The sequence below is a fragment of the Crocuta crocuta genome, unplaced genomic scaffold (assembly GCF_008692635.1).
Source record: "Crocuta crocuta isolate KB4526 unplaced genomic scaffold, BGI_CrCroc_1.0 scaffold322, whole genome shotgun sequence".
NCBI lineage: Eukaryota > Metazoa > Chordata > Mammalia > Carnivora > Hyaenidae > Crocuta > Crocuta crocuta.
The window spans coordinates 3,486,093-3,509,804 of NW_027532592.1; the positions used below are offsets into that span (position 1 = coordinate 3,486,093).

A 23,712-nucleotide genomic window follows, 5' to 3' on the forward strand; every position below is an offset into this window, starting at 1 on the left:
TCTGGAAGTTGTTTAAAGGTTTTTAGAGTGCCCTCAGGTGGTACAAGCCACGAATTGCATTTCCTCTGACACTTCATGGCGGTTAAAGATCTGCAGAAATAATTCACTGTAAAAACCCAGGATTTAAAACTATATATATATCAGAGATGAGCTGTGTTTTAGTTTTGGTCCACAAAATTGAAAACAAAATACACCAATGTGTGGTTATATCTCTTTGGGGAGATAGGTTTTATATTCTGAAAATAAGTGTCTTCTATAAAACAATATAAGTGCAATTATTCTTGCCTTTGTTGTTAGTAGTGATCTTGATGATATGAATGTGCTATCAACAAAATGTATGTATTTTAAGAGGAGACAGATTAATTTTTGTTATTTTGTTGAAAGTTAAAGCCTGTTATAGATATGTTAAAAATCTTATTATACAATGCCTTATCTAGCCCATGTCTATTTCAGTTATGAATTCAGAGCAAGAAAATATTTTGGAATCTTGCTGAAACTATGTTCTTATGCCTGTAGATGGTTTATGTTAGATGCTTTGAGGAAATTAAGATTTCTGTAAATAATTTGTATGTAGCTCTTACATCTTTTCTATTTGAGAAAACCGGCCTCTGGGGCTTCTGGTTTGTCAGTAAGTCCAGAAAACAGTGTAGGAGAGCCTGCCAGGGTGCGCGGTCGTGGGTGTGGACAGTCTGAGTGCCACTGGTGGGGGTCCCTTGTGGGTGCTGTCGCGTGGACAGAGCTGCCCCTCTTTCGTCATGGCCTCACCACAGGGCAGAAATCAGAATCGTGGCTCTTTGCACCCCCTGGAGAGGCCAGCTGCATAACACGTAATCCAAGGACGGGAGTGCGGAAGGGCGTGCAGGGCAATGACGTTGGCTTTCCTGGGTTTGAAACAAAACGAGCAGTCGTTTTATTTTACAACCTTCAGAAGGGCATCGATGGACGTACATTAGGAGCTGAATGCTGTTGAAGTGGTTAAGGCGATTGGTTTTCATCTTGTCATCCAGGTTTTTTTAATCAATTGGAAAGGATTGTTTTTATCAGCACATAGTCATACAGTTTGCTTTCAAAATGCAAATGCTAATTAATGTTTTTTCTTTTGATCTTGAGCTTTTGAAATTAATGCGTCTTAATGTAGAGAGACTCAGTTACATTCTCTTGTAATTTCCACATATGGGAAGTTTGGCAAATGGGAAGATCGCCTGTCATCTCACTAGCTGCAAACATTTTGTTGGTAAGGCAGAAACATTTAGCAGAGTCTTCTCAGATGGTCTTGAAATTTTGTTCTCCTCTGTGTCACAGCCTGAGCCTGTAGGCTGCCGTGTGCTGAGGCAATGGAGAAGATGCTGGGACAGACTGGCCCGTCTTTACTGTCCCCCCGCATCGTGGCCCCTGTCGTGGCAGAGGATCTTGGTTTAATGGTGGTTTCACTAGAGAAAACAAATCATGTGAAATGGTTGATGTTCTTTATAGTCTGATTTACTTAGAAAATGATTTTTTTCATAAATTACTAGAGATAAACACTAATTTCTGATCTTTGATGACATTAATTAATTGGCTGGGAAGTGGAGGCACTGGAGGGTTCAGATGCCAAGAAGCAAAAGCGTAGAATTTTTCTGTGGATCTCCAAACTAGGGTCTGTATGTTTCACCCCAGTACTATTCAGGGGGTCCCTCCCAGCCACCTAAGCAAACACCCCCATAACGTTCCCTCTCATCCAAGCGTGGCTTGCCATCCACAGCTGTTTGCTCTGGGTCCACAGCCAGTTCCTTGCTGAAACCATCTATTGTCTTTCTGCCAAAACCAAGCTGAAAAAGCTCAACTTGCATGTCCCCTCCCTACACAAACAATATGCCCAAAAAGTCTCTGATCAGAAGCCACAGAAACAAACAGTCCTAAATGTAAAGCAACTGCAGATACTAGTCTTTTCTGCTTCTTTATGGGTAGCACTTTTTAAAACCGCTTTTCCATACTGAATACCTGTCTCTTTTTTTCTTTTTTTTATGTCTTTTAGCTGTTAATGTCAGTATTATCCACTGAATACTGGTTTATCCTTCTGAGTAAGTTTTAGGCCTATTAAAGTCATACACACCTTTGTTCAGAAAACGTCTTCTTCAGAAACCCAGCGCACACCCAGACGGAACCGTGAGGCCGCCCTGACTTATGCGGGGGTTGGGGCCCGTGGCCGCCAAGGCGCCAGGCGGTTCCCCAGAGCAGGGGCTGCGGTTACTGACCCGTATGTTTTGCCAAAACCCACAATAGCATGGTTCTCCTTTCTCTCTCCCTTGCCCCCGAGTTCTCTAAACCCTCAAAACTTTTCTTAAAATTGAAAAACAGTTTTCTTTGGGGCCATTCATACTGACCTTTATAAGGTGCTGTTAGTGTGTGGGGGGGGCTTGTGTGTGATATTTCCATCTCTTTTATGCAAAGGGAGGGTGACAGGAATGTTTTCCTTTATTTTGTTTTTAACTTGGTGTGCAATTATCTAATATACTGGAAAGTACAGGAGGTGCTAAATACAGCCAGTTATATTTGGAATTTAAAAAACACAAATCACATGTTCTAACATTCTTGAAAAAGAATTAGGCTTCATTCTTTTATACCAAATGCTACAGTTTATCTCTATCCTTTCTCTGATGGACATAGACTGGATTTTGAACAGTTACATTCAAAATGTGTTATCCAGACTGATATTTTTAATTTCTGTGTTATTTCTCAAGTATATTTATAACAGTTTTGCAGATAATAGTTGTGGATTATATAAAATGTGAAGTTAGTCCTTGTGATGATTAGTGGAGGTAAATTTGCAGTCTGTTTTTGAGAAAGGTTCAGGTCATTTGAAAATAGGAAATAATTTTTTAAATTCACTTTTTAAAAAGGAAAATCATACTCAAACCAGCAAGTATGTTCTGCTTTGGTTCTTTTCAACCAAGATTAAGCATGCCTTTGTAGAAGAAAACCTTCAGATTCTTACCATTCACTCAGATGGTTTTTGGTAGATAACCGTTTTATATCTAGTGAAGATGGGACTACAGTCAAAGATATCCTCATGTTTAAAATTTTTTTTTAATTTTTAAAATATTGTTTATATAGAGATTCCATTAAATTTTTTTTTCTGGAAACTTGGTCTGATATACCTTTCAATATGAGCATTCATATGAATTTTATCTCAGCAGTTTTTAATCTTTTTGAGATATGCTTTGGAATTCATTGGATTTTTAAAATCTCACAGTTTCTAGAAATCCCTTAAGTTACTAGTGACATGTAGTTTTCAGCCCTGAAGATTGCAGTATCCATGGGACAATGTTGAAGTCATGTCTCAGAAGCCATCCTGTGTATTTTGCGTGTAGGGTCTGTGCCAGGCACTGGGAATATTCTTACCCGGAGAAGCCTGTCCCCGGCCCCCTCCTGCCCCCAGAGCTACTGGAAGCCAGAGTGGCTCATTGGCACACAGCGTGTGGAAATGCTGTGAGTGAAGTGTGCAGACATGCTAGAGAAAGTTCCAGGGTGAAGGCAAGATTTGAAGAGAAGATGACACTTGAATTATGTTTTGAAGAATGAGTAAGCCTCATGAGTGATAGAACATTCTAGATGGGCTTGGGGGCATATGGAACTTGGGGCCATTGGGAAACAACAAAGAGACATGTGGTGGCCTGGGCACAAGGGCTTATGGAGGAGGGAACCCCGAGGGAGAAGCTGGGGAGGCTGGGAGGGCCTGCGGCTTAGTGCCGGGTGGGGGGACACCACGCTTGAAGGGTGCCGGGTGAGCACCTCTGTGACCAGGCCGGTGCTGTGGGACTGGACGGGCTGCCCCGCGGGAGGTTGGTGCCACTGTGATGCTGCCCAGAAGTGAAACAGCCCCAGCAAGGAGGGAGCAGAGTGGAGAGCAGGTGACACTGCCTTCCTGCCGCTGTGGCCTTGAGGGCATCCTTCTGGGCCTTCCACGCCCGTCCTTTGTAGACATTTTGTCCTTAGAGCAGGGCTGAGACGGGACGACAAGTCCATCAGGTGCCTGCTGCCCGCTGGCTCCTGACCGGGTGCATGAGTCACTCGTGGTCTTTGTAATGGCCCCGCGGGCCTTGCAGTCAGCTGTGACCTCCTGTGAGCGGCGGGGCGCAGCCTGCATGAGCCAGGGGGACTGGGCCGGGGCCACAGCCGAGCGCTGCGACATGGCCCTGCAGCCCTGACTCGCTCAGAGTGGTTCAGCGGTGTGCTGGGCGGGCCCGGGACGAGGCCATGTGCTGGCAGGTGGTGCCACGTGTGTCTGGCAGGGGCTGTGGTGAAGGTGGCCTTAAGCGGACAGGGACGGGAGGGGGCCACAGATTCAGTTCTGGACACCTGTGTTCCGGGCACTTGGCCAGTGTCCTCATAAAATCGTTCGGGACTGGTCCCTGGGAGGGCCCCACACATGACCTCGGGTGGTATTTTCCACTTAATTTGTTCGGCCACCTAGGGCCTATCGCAGTCGTCGCAGGGCTTCTGCCTCCTACCTGGGGTGCGTAGTCTCGCTGCTTCCGACAGTGAAGTCGTGGACACAATAAAAGGAGCAGCAGGCAGACTTTGATTCGAGTAGAAGATAAAGAAGGCGTATGGAAGCTCTTGTTAGAGAGGGGACACGCGGGAGTGAATGCCTGCGACAGGAGGCAGGGGTCCTTTTTCTGTGAGGTTCTGTAAGGTTGTGGTGGCCTCCCATCCCTTCCCCCGTGTCCCTTTCTGCTGGGCAACCGGAGATGCTAGGTCGTCCGGCCTGCTCAGCAACCTTGTGTGAGCGGGGGTAGTCCGCAGCCACATTGTCCTTGGGGCAGCATCTCTGGTGCAGCCTAGGCTTCGCTTGTTTTTAGTCAGGTCCTCCGTCAGATTCCGGAGGGGGCCTGAGGGGCCCTAGGTGGGGTCAGTTACATTCTTTAGAGGAAACTTAGGCCGGGTCAGCCGCTCCTAGCCTTGTTCCAGAACATGTGTTCTGCCCCACCCAGGGACCTCACGCCCTAACCTCTCCCTCTCTGCGGGTTGTAGCCTATCTTTTCCTGTTGCACAGTAACCTTTAGAAACAGCGAGTGTTGGGGCGCCTGGGTGGCTCAGTCAGTTAAGCGTCCGACTTAGGCTCAGGTCATGATCTCACTGTTCGTGGGTTCGAGCTCCGCGTTGGGCTCTGTGCTGACAGCTAGCTCAAAGCCTGGAGCCTGTCTTCAGATTCTGTGTCTCCCTCTCTGACCCTCCCCTGCTTATGCTGTCTCTCAAAAGTAAATTTAAAAAATTAAAAAAAAAAAAATCAGAAACAGCAAGTGTTAGCTGCTCATCAGGTTTGGGGGTCAGGTCAGTGGGTCAGTCTTTTTGGGGATGCTGTTACCGTCACCTACTGCTTCGCTTTTGTCCTTCCCTCTTCCACTTATAAAGTCACTCTTCACGGTTAGGTGAGGTTGATCTGCAGGAACTGGGACCCCAGTTTCCAGTCAGTCGCAAATATTGGCAGGAGAGACAGGGCTTCCCTCAAGGCCTACATTCGGTCTTCTGGCCCTCAGGCCACTTCTCTGCTCCTCAATCAACGTTTTCAAGGTGCATTTAAAAGGCTTTTGAGGGAAGTCACTTGAGGTGAGAAAATGGGAAAGAAAAGAACTTTCATTTATTCTTTGTTTTATATATTTTGGTAAAATGTCAAGATCTTTTATTGCGATTTAGTGGAAAGTACTTAAAATTGGAGTCCAAGACGGTCTCATTCTCTGGCAGGTGCCTTCTCCAAAAAGGTTTCCCTTGTGGGAATATGTTAGCATATCATTATGGGAGTTACAGAAGATGAAGACACTAGTAGAATTACACTCTGAAATATTACTTTTGAACAGTAATATTTTTAAATTCCTAGAAAATTCTGCTGAGTGTATTAACTTCGAGGAATAAAAAGTGGTAGAGAGACTGACATTTTCTCTGGCTTCTTCCTTGTCTTTACCCCCTAGTGAAGACCTGTCTTGTTACTTTTATTTCCTCACAGGAAATTAGTTAATTCATCCAACATAAGAGTGCATCTAAATGCAAGGGGTAATAATTAGACTCAGACCTCAAGGATTCTTTTGATCTTGTAGGATAAGACACAACCATAATCTGAAAGAGAAGGTGTTTAGCTGAAGTATAGGCAGAGTCGTATCCAAAGGGGAACGAGGCTACTTTTGGCTGGAGCAGGTGGGGGTGTGTTACTGGTGGGGTGGCTTTGGGAGCGGGGTTGGAAAGGTGCCTGGAGAGTATGTGACGGCCCCACCAGGAAGGAGCGCGCAGTTGGGTTGTCCTGGGGGAGAAGGTAGGTGTGATCACTTTGAGAGCCGTGGGTGATGCCGATTTAGTGGGAGGCTGTGAGCACGGGAAATCCCGTGGACACAGCCTTACCATAGAAAGCCGGCCGTGGTTTGAAAAGGGGCCTGCTGGAGCCTGGGGGTCGTGAGGTGAGAGAGGAAAACTGAAACAGGAGAGAGATTTCAGTGAACGCCAAGAGAGTTTGGGCAGGAAGCCCGTGTGCCAGCACCTCATTCCCGTAGGTGAGTGTTCTCGTGAGAAAATCCCAGCCAGCTGCTCTCCATGCCAGCGGTAGCGGCCCTGGTGGGGCGGCGTGTCTGTTGGCCACGTGGCCCCACTGCCAGGCGAAGAAAATCCCTGGTTTGGGGGGAAGACATGAAAAATGAGAATGTAGTTCAGCACAAAGTTGATTTTTACTGCAGGCCTGAGTCCGGCTGCTAGAAAGAAAGGCACATGGGCAGAATTTTGTCTTCAAGTAGCTCACAGTAGGGGAAGGAAACTGTGAACTCCTTTATTAGAGTTCAGATGAAATTAGAGCACTAATACATTAAGCCTAATTAGAGCACTAATACATTAATAAGAGCATTATTAATACATTAATAAATCACAGTTCAGTGATTTATTAACAGTTGGCGTGTGTGTTATATACGGACGTCCTTTTCCGTGAAAGAGAAATCTGTTCCAACGAGAGAGTGATTTTCAGGCTATCCCAGAAGATCACTGTGCCACAACTCAAGCTGTGTGTTTTGGAAAGTTCTATGAACAGCGTGTGCCTTACGTTCCTGGGCTCAGGGATGTTTACTCGAATCCCGAGGCTCTTGGTTTGGGACTGAAATTTACCAGCTCTTCGTAGAGGTAGTTAATCTAAAAGTTCTAATGGACTGTTGTTGACATTTAGGAAATTTTGGACCTTTTTGTGATTGTGCCAAGATACCGATAAGAAAAGTTTAAATAATCCTAGTACCCGAATTGAAAACAAGACCAGTTTTGATTACTTGTGAAAGATGGTTCTTTGGACAGGCTCACTCTGAACGGCTGGTCCAAGGGTGTTAGTTAAAGTAGCAAAAGGGTTTCCAGCTGTTGAACAGGTTAGGTGCTCCCAAGCTAGGCTCCTAGTTCCTGTGCCCTCCCTGTTACACCGCACAGCCTCCGCTCCAGCCTGGGGCTCAGCCTGGGTTCCACGGGGGAGCTGAGGGCTTCTGGAAAGTGACTTGAGTCGTGAATCTCCGCTCTCCCCAGGATGGCATGTGGGTGCTCTTACTTACAGTGGGTGCACCAGAGCCAGACTCTCTTGGAAGGCTACCTCTGGCACGTTCTGTTCCCTGGGCCTCCCTTTGAGCCTCTGCTTTCTCATCTCACATTCACCCGCAAGGACTACTTTGCAGTCAGAGAAAGTGACTGTGGATTAGTGCAGATGATAATGACTCGTGTATCACGTCCTTCTCATTTGTTTGGGATAGCCCTGTCCTCTGGCATTTACACTGACTTATCCTTGGATTATCTGTATCTAGTTCTTAGGCACTAGGAGGAAAGTTTGAATGTTTACTTTGTGGCCACCACTCACGTGCTGGGAGGGATTGATGCCTGGATTGAGGGGGGCCTGAGTGTTCTCCATAGTCTCTTTTTCTTTGGGCTAAACCACCTGCCGCATCAGAAATCTTGATTGAAAGCCCTAACTCAGGGATTTAAAAGGTGTGCTCCAATGACACCTGAGGACCTTCTCCTAGACCCTTTCGGGGTCTGTGTGGCACTCCTTTTTCCTTCTTACACTTCAGCCGGGACAGTGTGCCACAGCACACCGAATGTGAATGAGAATAAAATAACGCAGCTGTGTTCTACTGAACCAGACATTAGAGAGATTTGTAAAAACAGAAAACCACACTGTCCTAATATCTAATATTTTTTTAATTTGGAAAATGACTTTTGTTTTGGAAAATAATTATTATAATAATAATTTTTAATTATTTTTAAGTGAATTACTAGAAGTTAAAAGTGGAAAAATATTGTCTGTTTAATGCAGCAAATAGATGTAACTCCCATAACCAAAAGCTCTTCAGGGTTTTTAAGAGTATTTGGGGGCCCCGTGACCAAAGCCTTTGAGAATGACTGCCCTAACCAGTCATCAGAGAGACTGTTGACTGAGAAAACAGTTTCCAGCATCTCTTTATTGTTTCCGGGCAGCCTAGTGAAAACATCTTGCCTGTGGGATAAGATTGTTTAGTGGATGAGAGTTGATTATTCCATATTTTCTATTTCTTCAGTGTAGGAGTCTGTCTTCAGTATAAGCCTGGGTTTCTCCGTAACAGAGAAACCTCCCCTCCTATTGTTATTATTCCCTCTTTTTCTGTTTTGCATCTTTTCTCCTTCCCTTGAAGATGACTTCCTGGGGGCAGGGCTTCACCAGGGAGAGGTAGGTGGAGCTCAGTCCTGATCCCTGTCATCATCATCATCTGTCAGTGACAGGGAGAATGCAGTCTCATGGCCCTGTTTTGTGCTTAATGTATAAAAATTGCCCAGTGATTAGATTTGAATCTATCTTCCGTCCAACACGAGTACCCATTGTTGCCATTCGAGCTCTGCCTTTTAGAAATTCAGGTTCTCCTGGTTTCTAACCGGTACATTTGTGACTTCTCTATTATGTTATAATAGATGAATTCTTGTACAGTCCTATAATAGGGAGATTATTATTTATAATAAATGAACTTGAAAATATTTACTTCTAGATTTTTCAGTTCCAGGTCACTCACTGTTTGGGAAAATAAACAGCTTGACCACAAGTCAACTCTAATATTGCACTGTTCACGAGCACGGCCTTAGTGCTACGCTGTAGACTTAGGATACCTTGTCCCACTCCAAGACGGATGTGACCAAATGACTAAAAGGGACAGATAAGATTGTTCCGATTAATCTATGGGTCATAGTCTTACAGAAGGTTACTTTGGCCTGAAGTTTGCTATTAGGCAGACAGGCCAGTCTGTCTACCTGTCATTCTTGGGTCTCTGCTTCTCTGGAGGTTGGACATCTCATAATACATTATCTGATGCAGGTCGAGCTAAGGACCACATTTCTCAACCTATTTTACAGTTAGCTTAAATTTAATTAATTGTGTTGCAATGATCCAAGGATGTCATCCTTGATGATTTGCTTGTTTTACTGCATGAGAATAGTAATTTATATACAGTTACTTCACTTGGATTCCTGAATTTTAATTCTGCTTGTTTCCCATAAATTGGAGAAGCATTTGCTAGATGTCAGAAATTCAGATACTTGTTTTGTAGGACTTTTCCATCTTTAAACCAGGATGTAGGAGGTAAACAGAAGCTTTAAAGCTTTTTTTTTTTAATGCTTATTTATTTTTGAGAGAGAGACAGAGCGTGAGCAGGAGAGGGGCAGAGAGAGGGAGACACAGAATCTGAAGCAGGCTCCAGGCTCTGAGCTGTCAGCACAGAGCCCAATGTGGGGCTTGAACCATGAACCATGAGATCATGACCTGAGCTGAAGTCGGACACTTCATCGACTGAGTCACCCAGGCTCCCCAGAGAAGCCTTCAGAGAATAGAATCTCTTCTGTTCATTGATGATAAGAAATGACTTGCAGGATCCACGTCTCTGGTGAGACCGTCACAACCCACAGTGGCACCAGGCCTGCCGTGAGACGTAAGGGCCGAGAGGGCCTGGAAGTGTGGTGGCGTGCTACAGGCTTGTTCGTGTATGTATCCGGCCCATTGGTGCTGTGCCTCTGGGCGAACCTTGGGCATTCCTGTTTTATGTCCTAAGCATAAAGGTCAAGTCCATTTTTTGAAGGTGGTATTAAACAGTGGTATCTTTGAAATCAGCATTTTATATATAAAGAATATTGTTTTGGTAATCCACAAAAAATTCCTAAGAGGTAGGTGGTCTTATAATGTAAAAGAAGAAAAGTATTTGTTCTACTAAGGTACTATGTTGCATGCTCTGAGAGAAACAAAAGTGAGTAATTCAAAATGGTCTGCCTGAAGAGGCTGCGACGTGGGCAGAGAAGACAGACGTGGTCAGAAATGTCTGCAAGGCAACCCGCGTCCCAGGAGCAGGACAGGGCGGCGACGTGAGGCAGGGTGAGCCCCCAGCATGCTCTCGTGTCCAGGCACCAGGAGTGGTTCTTGCGAGGGAGGCCTGCTGTTCCCATGGGCTTCTGCCGTTGTGGAAAAACTTCACACGGAAAACAAATGGCTCTGTTTTCTGGAAATTCTCAGGGGTATTTGGGTATGACAGTGGCATTCATGTAGGAAGAAACACATTTACAGGGAGGAGTTTCCTTTACAAACACCGTCCTGATCTTTACTGTGGTGATGCCATAGAAGGATTTCTTTTTCTTACTCAGACAGACTCACTGGTCTTCACATACTTGAGCCTTAGAGTCGCACTTGCCCAGTCTGAAGTGTCGCTTGGATGAGTGGCATTAACCCCCAGGGAGAGGGTTTCTGGTCTCTTCCATGGTGGCACTCGGGATGGACCTTGTGTTGATAGAACCGAAGTTAGTGTGGTGTCTTCAGGGCTCAGCTGCCTTCTCTCGTGTGTCCTGCATGGCAGCACGCGGAGTAAACCCTAACACCCCGCATGACTCCCGCAGGCAGGTGCGTGCTCTGCGTCATGTCGGTGGACTTGCCGCTTCGGCGATTGGTTTTCTTACTTTATTTTTTTTTTTTATTTTTAATTTTTTTTTTTAATGTTTTATTTATTTCTAGGAGAGAGAGAGAGAGACAGCATGAGCAGGGGAGGGTCAGAGAGAGAGGGAGTCACAGACTGAAACAGGCTCCAGGCTCTGAGCTGGCAGTCAGCACAGAGCCCGATGCAGGGCTCGAACCCACGAACCGCGAGATCATGACCTAAGCGAAAGTCGGACGCTTAACTGACTAAGCCACCCAGGTGCCCCTGGTTTTCTTACTTTAAAGTTGGATGACTGGTGTACAGTGAAGGTGATAACTGAATATTAGCAGTTTTTAAAATAAAGAGCTTCAGAGTAAAGCAAAAAGCCTTCTGCAGATTCTTTAGTTCCCAAAAAACTCAACATTTTAGAGGCACCCTGCTGACTCTGTGAGTGGAACAAGCACCTCTTGATATCAGGATTATGAGTTTGAGTCCCACACTGGGTGCAGAGACAACTTAAAAAGAAAAAGTGGGGTGCTTGCATGGCTCAGTCAGTTAAGAGGCCGACCCTCAATTTTGGCTCATGTTATGACCCCAAGGTTGTGGGATTGAGCCCCAACATCAGGTTCCGTGCTGGGCAAGCCTACTTGAGACTCTCTCCCTTGCCCCCCACAGCGTTCCTGTGCGTGCACACTCTCTGAATGAATGAATGAATGATTTAAATACCCCCAGAATTTTAAAACTTGGTGAATTGTAGCAGAATTGTGTAGTAATTTTCTCTGACAAGCTGTATGTAGAGGTGAGTGCTTGACCCATTCGTGAAATCTCTGATATCTTCTCTGTCTCTAAGCTTAGTTTTCCTGCCCAGAATTGCTTTGCCTTCGTTTTTTCCCCCCCATATCCAAGAGCTTAAAAACTTTATACTTTTATTGGTTCTCTTAATTCTTTTCCTCTTGTAAAAGTAGGGAAGAAGACACATGGTCTTTGAAAGTCTCCATATTGTACATCTAGAATGAAGGCGCTTTTGTGGTTCTAAGACTTTCAGCTCCTTACATGTGGAAAAGGGAGTGAAGTTGTATAGCTTTCCTTTAAAATGATCTCAGGTGTCCTTATATTACTGAGCCTGCCGCCCCCATGAACCTTGCCCACAGCGTCTCTGTTGTCACCTCACCCGACTTCAGTTTTGTGGGCTGTTGCAAGTCCGTTCTCTCTGTCTCTCTCCCATCCAAGTGTAAGTTTGGACCACTTTGCCTAATTGCAATATTATATTAAGACCTTTCTTCTAAGTCTTCAGGTAGACTTTTCATTTTTCTTAGAAAATTTGAGATTTATCTAATTTTATATTTATGCTTATCTCTTTTTAGATTTTTTAAAAAGTGCCTAATAGGAAAAAACATACATGATAAAACTGGAAGTAGGGAAAAGCACACCTGGTGAAGTGGGGATAGTTCTCTTACTTGTCTGGGGGTAATCGGAACTCTCGCTGAGTGTGGGCTACTCACAAGTTCTAGCTGGCTGAAAAGGAAATATTCCCGCCGACCACACCAGCGAAGAATGCAGAAGGCATGGGCTGTGTGAGGTGGCCCTGCGAGGGAGGGACGGGGTCGGGGGGAGCACATCTGAAAGACGGAAAGACCTGGCTGCCTGAACCATTGGGAGACAGCCTGGATGGGTGAGGTGGGCAGTGGTCCCGTCCTGGAGAGAAGGCACTATAGTTTGAGATTTACCTCGAGAGCAGTGAGCAGCAGTGAAGACATTTACTAAGGGAGAGGCTCCACGAGTTTGGGTTGTTCAGGTCTCACTGGCTGCGGTGGGGAAGGGGCGGTCCTGGGTCAGAGTGGGCGCTTCATCCACTTTTGCTGTCGTCATTGCACAGGCTGCTGGCCTCTTTGCTTTGGAGCTTCTCCCTGGCTCTGGGTGTGTGCACGGTTTGGTACATGCACTTTGGTGTGGACATACTGCATACGTGATAAAACGTTAAAAAGGATGAAAACATGAAAAAGGATGAGAGAAAAATGAACAGAAAAAGAAATGCTGTTTTCTTGCCGAGCCCAGTGTCTGTTCAGCACGCTGGGAGAAATGTACCCCACTTTGAAAACCCCCAGCCTGGACAAGAGGTCATGGAGCATGACCCATGGCAGTGGAAACCGTTTGTAGAGATTCGGAGGTTGCAGAAAGTAGGTGGACTAGCGGTAGTAGAGAGGAAGGGGTGTGGAGGGCCTGGGATTTCTGGTTTGTGCCCCTGAGAAGATCACCATGCGCGCTGGAGGGCTGGCCAGTGCTCCGGCAAAAGCTGGCCGTGTTTGTGAAAATCGCCTGCCTGGCTGCGCACATACTAATAATCATGCCCTTAGTGACCAAGGCCATGGGGAAGGGTGTCAGCTGGGCTGCTGGGCTGCTCAGCTCTGCAGGGAAGAGAAAGTGGGACGTGGGTCCCTCCTGCCTTTACGGGTGTGAGTGTGAGCGCACAGTGGGCCTGGGCCGCTACTTCCGGTTGCCTCTTGAGGCCTCTTTGGCTGGAGGCAGAGCTGTTCTCGGCGGGGCAGGTGCTGGCCTGGGGAGCGTGTGCAGACTGTCGTTGTTCAGGTCTCTAATAAATTACTGGCGGTTTGTCAGCTGTCAGCAACCATTCTCACGTGCTTAGAAGGGAATAAAATGCATTTGAGGCCGTAAATGGGGGAAAGATGAAAGAAATGAAGAGCGGCGGGGGAGGCCCGTATGTGCAGCTCTGCTGAGGCCCCGCACAACAGCACGAGAGCAGTGCGTAGGTGGGCGCATTTCCTGAGATAGGTAGACTTCCTTATTAAAAACTACCTATTTGAGACGAAGATTTTTTTGAAAATGTATTAAAGTGCCGCTTTAAAAATGCCATCACTCTGAACACAATTGCTCTTTGTTGTATTTCTCACATCTTCTGGCACAGAGCCCCGCAGTATGAGACACACACGTGCATACACATTCAGATTTATTGAGATATTATTGAAAACTAAAATTGTAAGATAGAAAGTGTACGTCGTGATGATCTGATGCAGTATGTGTTGTGAAAGGATTTCTCCCACCTACTCAGTTAACACATTTACCATCTTACCCCCTTTTTAAAAATGATTTTGGTGAGTTGGTAAATTTCATTTATGCAATGCAGTGCTATCAGCTGTAGTCACCGTGTTTTACATTAGATCCTCAGTCTTTACTCATCTTGTAGCTGAAAGTTTTTCCCTTTTTACCAACTTCTCTCTATTCACCCCCACAGGCCCTGGCAACCACTTTTCTACTGTTTCTGTGCACTTTTTAATTAAAAAAATTGTTTTAACATTTATTTATTTTTGAGAAAAAGAGAGACAGAGTGTGAGGGGGGAAGGGGCAGAGAGAGGGGGAGACCCAGAATCTGAAGCAGGCTCCAGGCTCCGAGCTATCAGCACAGCCTGATGCCGGGTTTGAATGCACAAAACAGTAAGATCATGACCTGAGCCTAAGTTGGAGGCTCAACCGACTGACCGTCCAAGTGATGCCGTGCAGTCTCTGTCCTTCTGCACCGGGCTCACTGCACTTAGCATAATGCCCATAGGGTCCATCCGCGTGGTTGCCAATGACAGGGTTTTCTTCTTATGGCTGAATAGCATTCCACTGTGTATCCGTCGTGTTGTGGGATGGAGTATTATACACACACACAGACACACACACATACACACACATGCTCTGCACCTTCTGTATCTGCTCATCTCAGGTAGTTTCAGTATCTGGACTGTGGTGAATGAGGCTGGGCAGACTGAGGGGTGTGGTATTCCTGGATACCATGATTTCCTTGCTTTGGATGTGTACCCAGAAGGAAGTGGGATTACTGAAGTCAGGCCAGTTCTTTGTGGGAGTTTTGAGGCACCTGCAGAGTGTTTCGCAGTGGCCATACCAGTAGGCCTTCCCGGGGTACGTGTTCTGTTTGTGACGCGGCATGGTGTCTCCCTCTGTTCTGCTCTAGACGCCCGAGCACAGCCACAGTTCATGCCCACTCGCTCTCACGTGTCTGTCGCAGGACTTCACAGTCATGAGGGAGATATCAGGGGCCCTTAGTGACAGGCTGAAACATGAACGCTGCTAATTTGGAAGCCGATGATGGGCTCACTCAGCAGATCAGTTTTCCAGAGAGTAAATCAAATTAAAACTGGCTTTAAGCAAACATGATCTCATTTAATCCTCAGAAGAAATGATAAGATGGGTGATGTCCCCATTACAAACAGCCTTGGGACAGGTCTCCCACAGTGACTGCATCCAGCAGGAAAATGTAGTCATGCCCATCAGATTTACCTGCCCGTCATCGCTGCTGCTTCTGCCTCACCCGGGCTGCTTCCATTGTGCGATGCGACGAGACTGTTCTAGGCTGAGTAGCTGATACAGGTGGTCGTTTTCCTTCTCTGGAAGTCAGATAGAGATGTTCAGTTTTGCTTTCTTGATTCCCCTTAACCTGCTCCTCAGCCGATGCTTTTCTGGAGGGCCCGTCCTTCCTGCTCCCAGCCCGGAGCCCGTTCACACCCACCGCGGCCAATGCAGGGAGAGCTGCTCTTGCAGAGTCCCGCACTCCTCCCTCCCCCTCCACTGAGCATCAGAGTTGAGCAGGAAGCCCAGGCAGGCTTCTGCGTGTGACGGAAATAATAATTTAGTGTCTTTGGGGAAGGATGGAGAGGAGTGTCTTACACGATGGCAGGGAGTGTGGGTCCTGGAAAGCAGATGCCTGATCCCGAGTGCACGTGCATGGCGTGATCGCGTAAACTATGACAAGCGTGGACGTTTCTGGCTGAAAATGTTCTGTCTTCCGCAATCCCAACGGTTCCCCTGCATTCTGACAATTGTCAGATGACTCTGCTGAGACGATCGGTACTGGAATGTGGCAGTTTCTTTGCTGTCAGAGGCAACATCATTTCTCAGGTTTTCCTTGTGAGTTTTTATATTTTCCTGACTCTTTTTCCCTTTAAATATGAATTAAAGGAACTGAAGACTAAAAGCTGAAAACCAGGCATGTTTATTTTAATAAAGGTTTTATTAGAAGTGGTCATTTACAGACATTGGTAAGACAGGTTCTTTAAAAGTTTAAACTCAAAATAGAATTATTGACAATTTCCTAAATTGTTTCTCTCCTCTGCAATGATGTGCTCGACTTGGTAGATGTGTTATACGTGTGCCTGTAGTCTCCCTCCTGTCATTACGGTAATGTGCATGCAACTCACAGGCCTCGCGTGGGTTCTTGGAGGTACTTAGCAAAGGTGCCATTTAGCAATCTTAAGTATTCTGTTTCTGTTTGAAAATATTTGTGGTATGTATTATTTTTAAACCAAGATTTAAACTTAATTGGATGATATTAAATCTATTTTCTAAAAATGATAAAAAAAATTCTCCTGATTATTTAAGATTTATTACCATGTTCAGATGTACAGTCTTTAAGTATAAGTTGGTTTGGTTCTGATTCTATGCAAGCTTTTTTTTTTAGCATAAATTGTATTATCTAAAGAGCACAGTTTAGAGGAAATCTAAACTACTGTCTTGTTTGCCTTTATGAAGTCTTTCTTAAGCCAATATTTTAATCTGTTTGTTGATTTTTGGTTAATATCAATGGGCAAAGAAAATCTTTCCCATGCTGAAAAGAATTTCTTGGGGATTTTATAGAAAATTATTGATGTAAAGTTTTGAATGTCACTAATGTAATCCTAAGAAAAATACTAATTTTGTTTTTTCTACCCCACTTTTGAGCATCACCTTGATTTTATGTAAGCCCTTCCCTTTTCATAAATTAGTACCTTCTTCTTGTTGAGGTTTTTCTCTTAAAGAGAATTTACTTCATTATTAAGGTAAATTTTAATGTTGATAACTTAAATATTAAATGACTATTTGATGTGGCCACATGTTTTTCATAAGATACTTTGTCAAATATATATACATATTAAGAAAAAAAAGGAACAAAATGTGGCTTCTAAAAACAATGAATAGTTTTGATGAGTTTCAAAGTGCAAAGCAAATGAAGATGTTCTGATTTATATCAATGACTATAAGACACTCTAATTTCTCCAGGCTGTTTAAAATGCCTTTTGTCTTTTTCAACTAGTAGAACTGAGTTCATCTTATGCTGAGTTCATCATAAGCATTTCTCCCGAATTTTTCTCAGCCGCCAAGTCTTCTAAATGAGCAGTAATACCATGGAATGAACTCAGCCTTGGGTCTTGACCTCATAAACCTCCGTTCCATTTACTTTTTAAAACATCATAAAATGTAAATGGATTGCACTCTTTGATTGTATAACTCGGGAAACAAGCTCTAAGGGCTTCATTTGGTCTGTAGCTTATTACAGGGTTTTTCCGCAAGTAAGATGACACATAAAAATTCTTTTTCAAGTTTATATTAAAGAAGATACGTTTTTATTAAATTACAGCGCTTCCAGAATGAGGATCTAGATAGGACGTACGTATAAAAACATTTTGAACCTTTCAAAGCACCTTTTAGTTTGTGTGAAGTTCTTCAGATGGCCCCGTTGTCCTTTGAAGCTTCTAACACCAAGGTGTCTGTTGCAGCCCAGAGCAAGGTTGCTGCTACCCAGGACAGCACTAATTTGCGATGTATTTTCTGTGGTAAGCAACATTATGTTTACATTACTTTTTCAAGCTGTGGTACATACTACTTGCACATTGCCATAACTTTTGTTTCCGTAGGCCATAGTCTGCTTTGTGGTGTTGGGATCGACAGCAGCTACTGTTTCATGTTGTGATACTGTTGTGGCTCATGTAGGTGATCTGGTCAGCTTTTGAGTTGGCTTCTCAGTGGGGATCTGGTTAGAACTAGAGTCCTAAAATGAATTCCTCTTCAGTTCTTACAGCGTGAACAAGGGGTGGTTTTGTTTGTTTGTTTTTGTTTTCAACTATTTTGTTTGAAGCAGTCTTTTAATTTACAATTTCAGGGACAGAATGATACCCACCGTAGCATGTTTTGAGGATGGGCCTTATACGAAGGAAGGGAGCTTTGCTCAGGAGTGAAGTTTGGGGTGTCTGTATTGTGAGGCAGACGTAAGCCATCACCGCTTCACTGGGTTGGCTTCAGAGGGACGGTCTTCTTCCTGTAGGACGTCAGGCACTTGTTGCTAAGGAGTGGGTTTGGGCCCACGGAGTGCTCGTCCACTCCCGTGCACACGTGTGTGCTGTTCGCACGCAGGACCGGCTGTGCCGCTTAGCTGCCCCGAGCTCCAGGTAGTCAGACAGGTGCACCTTCATCCCCTCACCCGAGGAGAGGGCTGCGTGTGTACACACGCCCAGACACAAACACAAGCCCCCCTTGTCTGAGTCATTGGTATCCTCATTTGATTCTCAAGCTTTCTGGTTTGAAAACCTAAGTTCAAAAAGTGACTTGTGATCCTTAGAACTTCTTTTTTATTGGCTCCTGTATGTGTGTGTGTGTATATATCTATATATCTATATAGATAGATAGATAGATATCTTTTTTTACTCCTGTATACCTTGACTGGCCCAATTATTTTACAAGAGAGAAAACCATAAAGTGACCTACTGCTCAAATTTTAGATAAACAGTTCAGGCATGTGTATGTACTTATCCCTGTGACTCAGTTTTTGATGTGATTCTTCAGGATTTCTGATATTGTTTCTTTAGCTATAAAGAGAATATTTTTTTCAAATTTAATGTACTCATTGGTTTAGGCAAAGAAGCATGTGTTAGAAATTTCCAAAAATGAAAACTCTGATGTATTTCTTAGTCACCTAAAGTTACATTTTTGGATTGCTCAGGGGCGACCCAGCGACAGCCATGAGCCTGGGGGCGTGGCCCCTCATGAGCACCTCCTCCCCGGGGTTTAATTCGTGAGTCTCACCTGTGATTCTCTGCCTCCTCCTGGGGGTTCTTCTAGGCCACCTTTTGAACTAGCCATGAGTTATTACTCGTATTGGTGTTATTAGAGGACCTTTTTTTTATTTCATTCTGAGAACCTACGTGGTGTTCTGTACTTAGCTACTTACCGTGTTGAGTTCCACGTGCAGAATAACTAATACAGTTAAACCAATTGCAGAGAGAAGATTGATTTGCCCTTAATAAAGAGGAATTTTTAAGTTGTAAAATAATGTGTTAAAAAGCAGATTTTCCCCATTATTACCTTTAATCAGTTTAACTGTGTATGACAATATAACGACCACCTTGCTAAGTTTACACTTGATTGTATTGTGTATAATAACACCTATCGGTCTTTTAGTCCTGTGTTTTTAAATAGTCTGTGGCTAAGTGTGAAACTGCATTTGTGAAAATTAAAATGTGGTGGCAGGTGGATGTGCTTTAGCCAAACTCAGTATGAAGTCCTGGTTCCGAGGAACCTCTGCTCAGATTCCTTTCATCTATAGAAGATACCAGCGACACGGACACAGTTTCTTAATCAGAGATGAAGTCACATCTCTTCCCTTTGAATTCTAGCCAGGACAGTTAGTATCAGTCTTTGTCTTTGGCTGTGGTAATAAAGCAGAGGAACTAATCCTCGAAAATCGCCACTGTTCTTTATGACCCTCCAGGAGGAAGGAAGCGGGCTCCCTTGTTTCTCCTCTCACTTCCCCCAGAAGAGAGCCGTCATCCAGCACATGATATGTGCTCTTAAAAATACTGTCGTTCGCCCACTGGGTAGGAAAGTGCCTTATTTTGCATTCTGTGAGAACATAGATACTCACTTAGGAATATGACCCATGTGAAGTAAGATAATTGTTACATTCTAGAAAATACAATGGCAGCCTGCTTCATGTTGCTATAATTGACCAGTTGTAGAACCCAGTGGGCTGACAGGAAGGAAGCACGGCCTTGTGTGCCCAAAGTTTATAATTGACCTAGAACCCTCCTGTCCAGTGCTTTCAGTATATTTACATTATTCTTAAATGCACATGAATTTCAGTGTGTCATTTTCATGACTTGACAGTACTGATGGAGAAGAAACCAACAAAACAACTAAAGTAAATATAAGTATGAGAAGATGCAAGGGGGAAGGCTTCTCCCCTTCCGCCACCGCGTAGAGAAGGTCTGTGGAGAGACCGGCTGCCCGTTATCACAGAGAACCACGTAGAAAATAATCTTCAGAGTTTTTCTCAGATCAAAATTCCCCTCATTTTAAAAGGGTCTTCCTTAAGGCTGCATGAATAAACTGTAGCACATTATTTTTATAATTAATGATATCAGCCAGAAAATATTTTCCACATTCTTAAAACCTCCTCTTAAAACAAGTTCGTGGGGTGCCTGGAGGGCTCAGTCGGTTAAGCATCCGACTTCTGCTCAGGTCATGATCTCACGGTTTGTGGGGTTGAGCCCTGCATCGGGCTCTGTGCTGACAGGTCAGAGCCTGGAGCCTGCTTCAGATTCTGTGTCTTCCCCTCTCTCTGCCCCTCCCACACTCATACTCTGTTTCTCTCTGTCTCCATAAATAAACATTAAGAAAAAGAAAAAAGAAAATCAGGCTAAATTTAAAAAAAAAGTTCGTTAAGTTTTTAACTTAGAAAAAATCCAAAACAGCTTCTGTACATTCCTTTTAAAAAATGCCTTTTTTGATTCAAGCTTTTTTTGAGTTCTGTCGAACTTTGTTAGCTTTTTTGCAAATCTGTTTAATAAAATCAGGATTGAGTTGAAATTTTGACACCTTTTTCTTGAATTTATGTACTTGAGTTAAAACTTGTATTGATAGATTTCTGTTGGTGAATTTCATCTATCAGTATGACCGTGGAAGTAACACACGCTCCCACTGGATGTGAGTAGTCTGACAGCATCCTCCGATGAGACGGGTGCCGGACAAGTCTCTCTGACCCCCTGGCATCCTGCTGTTTAATTATTTATTTGAGCAGTGTGAGGTTTTCACTTAAATAAACAAACAGTATTTTAAAAAAGAGTTAAACCATAATGGTCCGGTGAGTTGCCCAAGCTACATGCTCAACATTTAATATTTTTGGATAAGTGTAACTTTGGATGTAAACAAATGCTTCCCCCAAGTAGTTTGTATTTTCTCAAGTTTACCCCCACCCCGATCTTCTATTTTCTCCCTCCTTCTGCTAAAGAGATGAGATCTCTTCTCCTTATGATAGTATTAGACATTAGTGTATGGCTTAATATGAGAGTCTGTTTTTAACATCAGTCTGTTCATTTCCAAAAGAAGGAAAGAATTTCAGCCTGGTTACAGACGAGTTATATTTTTCATTTATGCAGAAATTTAAGTGCGTTTTTTAATTTAAAAAGATTTTTGATTTTTTTGTTGCTGATGACATGGGATTAATATATTTTAATACTTTCTTTATGTGGTTGTCAAAATAGACTGTTAGAAAATCTAATGAAATATATCACTCAGTTGTCATGTAATTTGTCCTCCAAAAGACAAATTACATGATTAATCTAGAAATGGGTAAAGAGATGAGGAAAAAATGTAGTAGGTAAGTTTAGATCAAATTATCCTTTTTTCTACATTTGGGATCTATCAGTACTGTGTTAGTACATTGCCGTGTCCTTCTAGCTGGGAGGGTCACTTCACTGTACGGCGCACAGTGGGTGCTTTTGTGCTGTTAACTTAAGAGATGCCAGAATTGGCATTAATACACAGAAGTGTTTCTCTATTAACTGTTTCTTGAATTAGTGGTCTACAAAACAGTGAAAATATCTATTAGGGGCATTTGCAGACACACTAGATTTACTTGTTTACTGGATTCTTTTGTTTACTGGGTTAGAGTTCAAGATTGTTCTGTTTTAACTGTGGGCATTGCATACTACTTAGGTCCAGTGTTTATTTCTCTCATGATACATTGAATTTTTATATCCAGTGACATTAAAATGTCCCATATTTAATGGCATTCTTTATAAGATGCTAAAAATGGGTCTGCATTGTACATGGTATGTGGGAATGGAGGGCCATTAGTTTCTCGTGACAGCTGTATTGGTTTGAATGCAGGGTTTTGGTTTTTTGGTTTTTACACCAAATGAAGAGTTACTAAGATTATGTCTGTTACACTAAAAATTCAGATAAGTAGGCTAATTATATTTAGAAGTTTAGCAAATGTTTGTTTTCACCAGTGCTGGAAATGCCAAGCAAGTAAATAAGAATGGCAGCTTAAGTTGGGCAGATTTGATAAATGCATTAGCGTACTTCATCCTAGTAATAAGGTTCTCATGCTCTCTCTCTCCTGTTTTTCATTTCCAGTGTTCTATTTAGGTGAGTTTTTGAATTCTGATTTTTTCATTTAAGTTCTCCCTCTCCACTTCATGAATAAATACCCCAAAGAGAATGTCTCATTGTCTTAGAAAACGTCAAGCTCAGGTGCCTATTCAGATGCTCATTGAACACTCGTTTTACTCAAGCTCTTCATATATAAATGTTTATTTTTCCTTTATTGTTGATGTTTTCCATTTGTTTCAAGTAAGCTTTCTGGGGATGATGACAGTATTATGTCACGGTCTTTCATTTGCTGTGTGTTATGTAAAGCTTAAATTTTATTTTGCTAAACAAAAAAGAAGATACATTTGTAAATATGTGATGGTTTTATGTTATTCTTCTCATGATTTTATCTCCTCTGTCCAGCTAGCTATAAAGATAATGTTCATCTATAATGTTTTCCTCCCTTTTTAGGGCCAACATTGCCTAGACAAAATTCACAGCTACCTGCCCAAGTTCAAAATGGTCCATCACAAGAAGAATTGGAAATTCAAAGAAGGTAAATTTAAAAGTTGTTACTTGCAGTTTTTCTTTTCTACTGCAGAAGGCCCACGAGCATCTGGATATCGGAAGTAGATTATGTCGTGTCAGCCATTTAAAAGTCACTTAGCATACGAAATGACTTTCACTTCACAGAGTCTTATTTTTATAGTAGTTATAGATTGATCTGTGGTCATCATGGCTTTCCCATAACTAATTTAACTAGATAGTTGGCATCGTGTTGGCTGTTTGGATAAGTCACTGATCTTGAGATATTACCATAGAGCTTAATAATGGATACAAACTCCTTCTGCTCATGATTAAATCATTGGTTCGGTGAGATCAATAGTATCGTCTCTTTGCTTCAATGCCCTTTATAAAGAAACAGATTTGAAATGATAACACAGCCTCAATTAGGTATAGTTTTTTTTCTGAATTAGCAGAGTTTCTGAACTGTAAGCTGCCAGACTTGTAACAAAAGCGTTTCAGAACATGGGGGTACATTGAGCAACTAAAATTGAGTTAAACCAGGTGTTCCATTTTATTTTATTTTATTTTTTAATGTATGTTTAATTTTGTGAGAGAGACAGAGAGAATGAGCAAGGAGGTGGAGAGATAGGGAGGGAGAGAGAGAGATTGAGAGATAGAGAGAGAATGAATGAGAATCCCAAGTAGGCTCCACGCTGTCAGTGCAGAGCCCAGCTCGGGGCACGATCTCAAGAACCATGAGATCATGACTTGAGTCGAGATCAAGAATTGGATGCTTAGCTGACTGAGACACCCAGGCGCCCCCAGGCCTTCCATTTTAAACAAATTAAAACTTTGTGGAAACATTTATGTTGCCTTTTTTTTTTTTTTTTAACGTCTATTTACTTTTGAGAGAGACAGAGCATGAGCAGGGGAGGGTCAAAGAGGGAGGGAGACACAGAACTGAAGCAGGTCCAGGCTCAAGCTGTCAGCACAAAGCCTGATGCGGGGCTTGAACTCATAGAATGTGAGATCATGACCTGAACTAAAGTCAGACGCCCGACCAACTAAGTCACCCAGGTGCCCCTGTGTTGCTTTTTATCACTAGTAGTTCACTTGTTTTATTCCAGAGAGCTGATGACCATCATACAGATGGTTCTTC

The 23,712-nt window shown here is 43.4% G+C and overlaps 1 protein-coding gene across 1 annotated transcript in view; it reads left to right on the forward strand.

Annotated features, from left to right (window-relative positions):
• The window catches only part of ENAH (ENAH actin regulator), a 107,428-nt gene that overhangs the window by 50,052 nt on the left and 33,664 nt on the right, over nucleotides 1-23,712 (forward strand). The window contains 2 exon segments of the mRNA XM_077779920.1: nucleotides 17,456-17,512; nucleotides 22,518-22,602. Coding sequence (XP_077636046.1) covers nucleotides 17,456-17,512; nucleotides 22,518-22,602 — 142 coding nt within the window.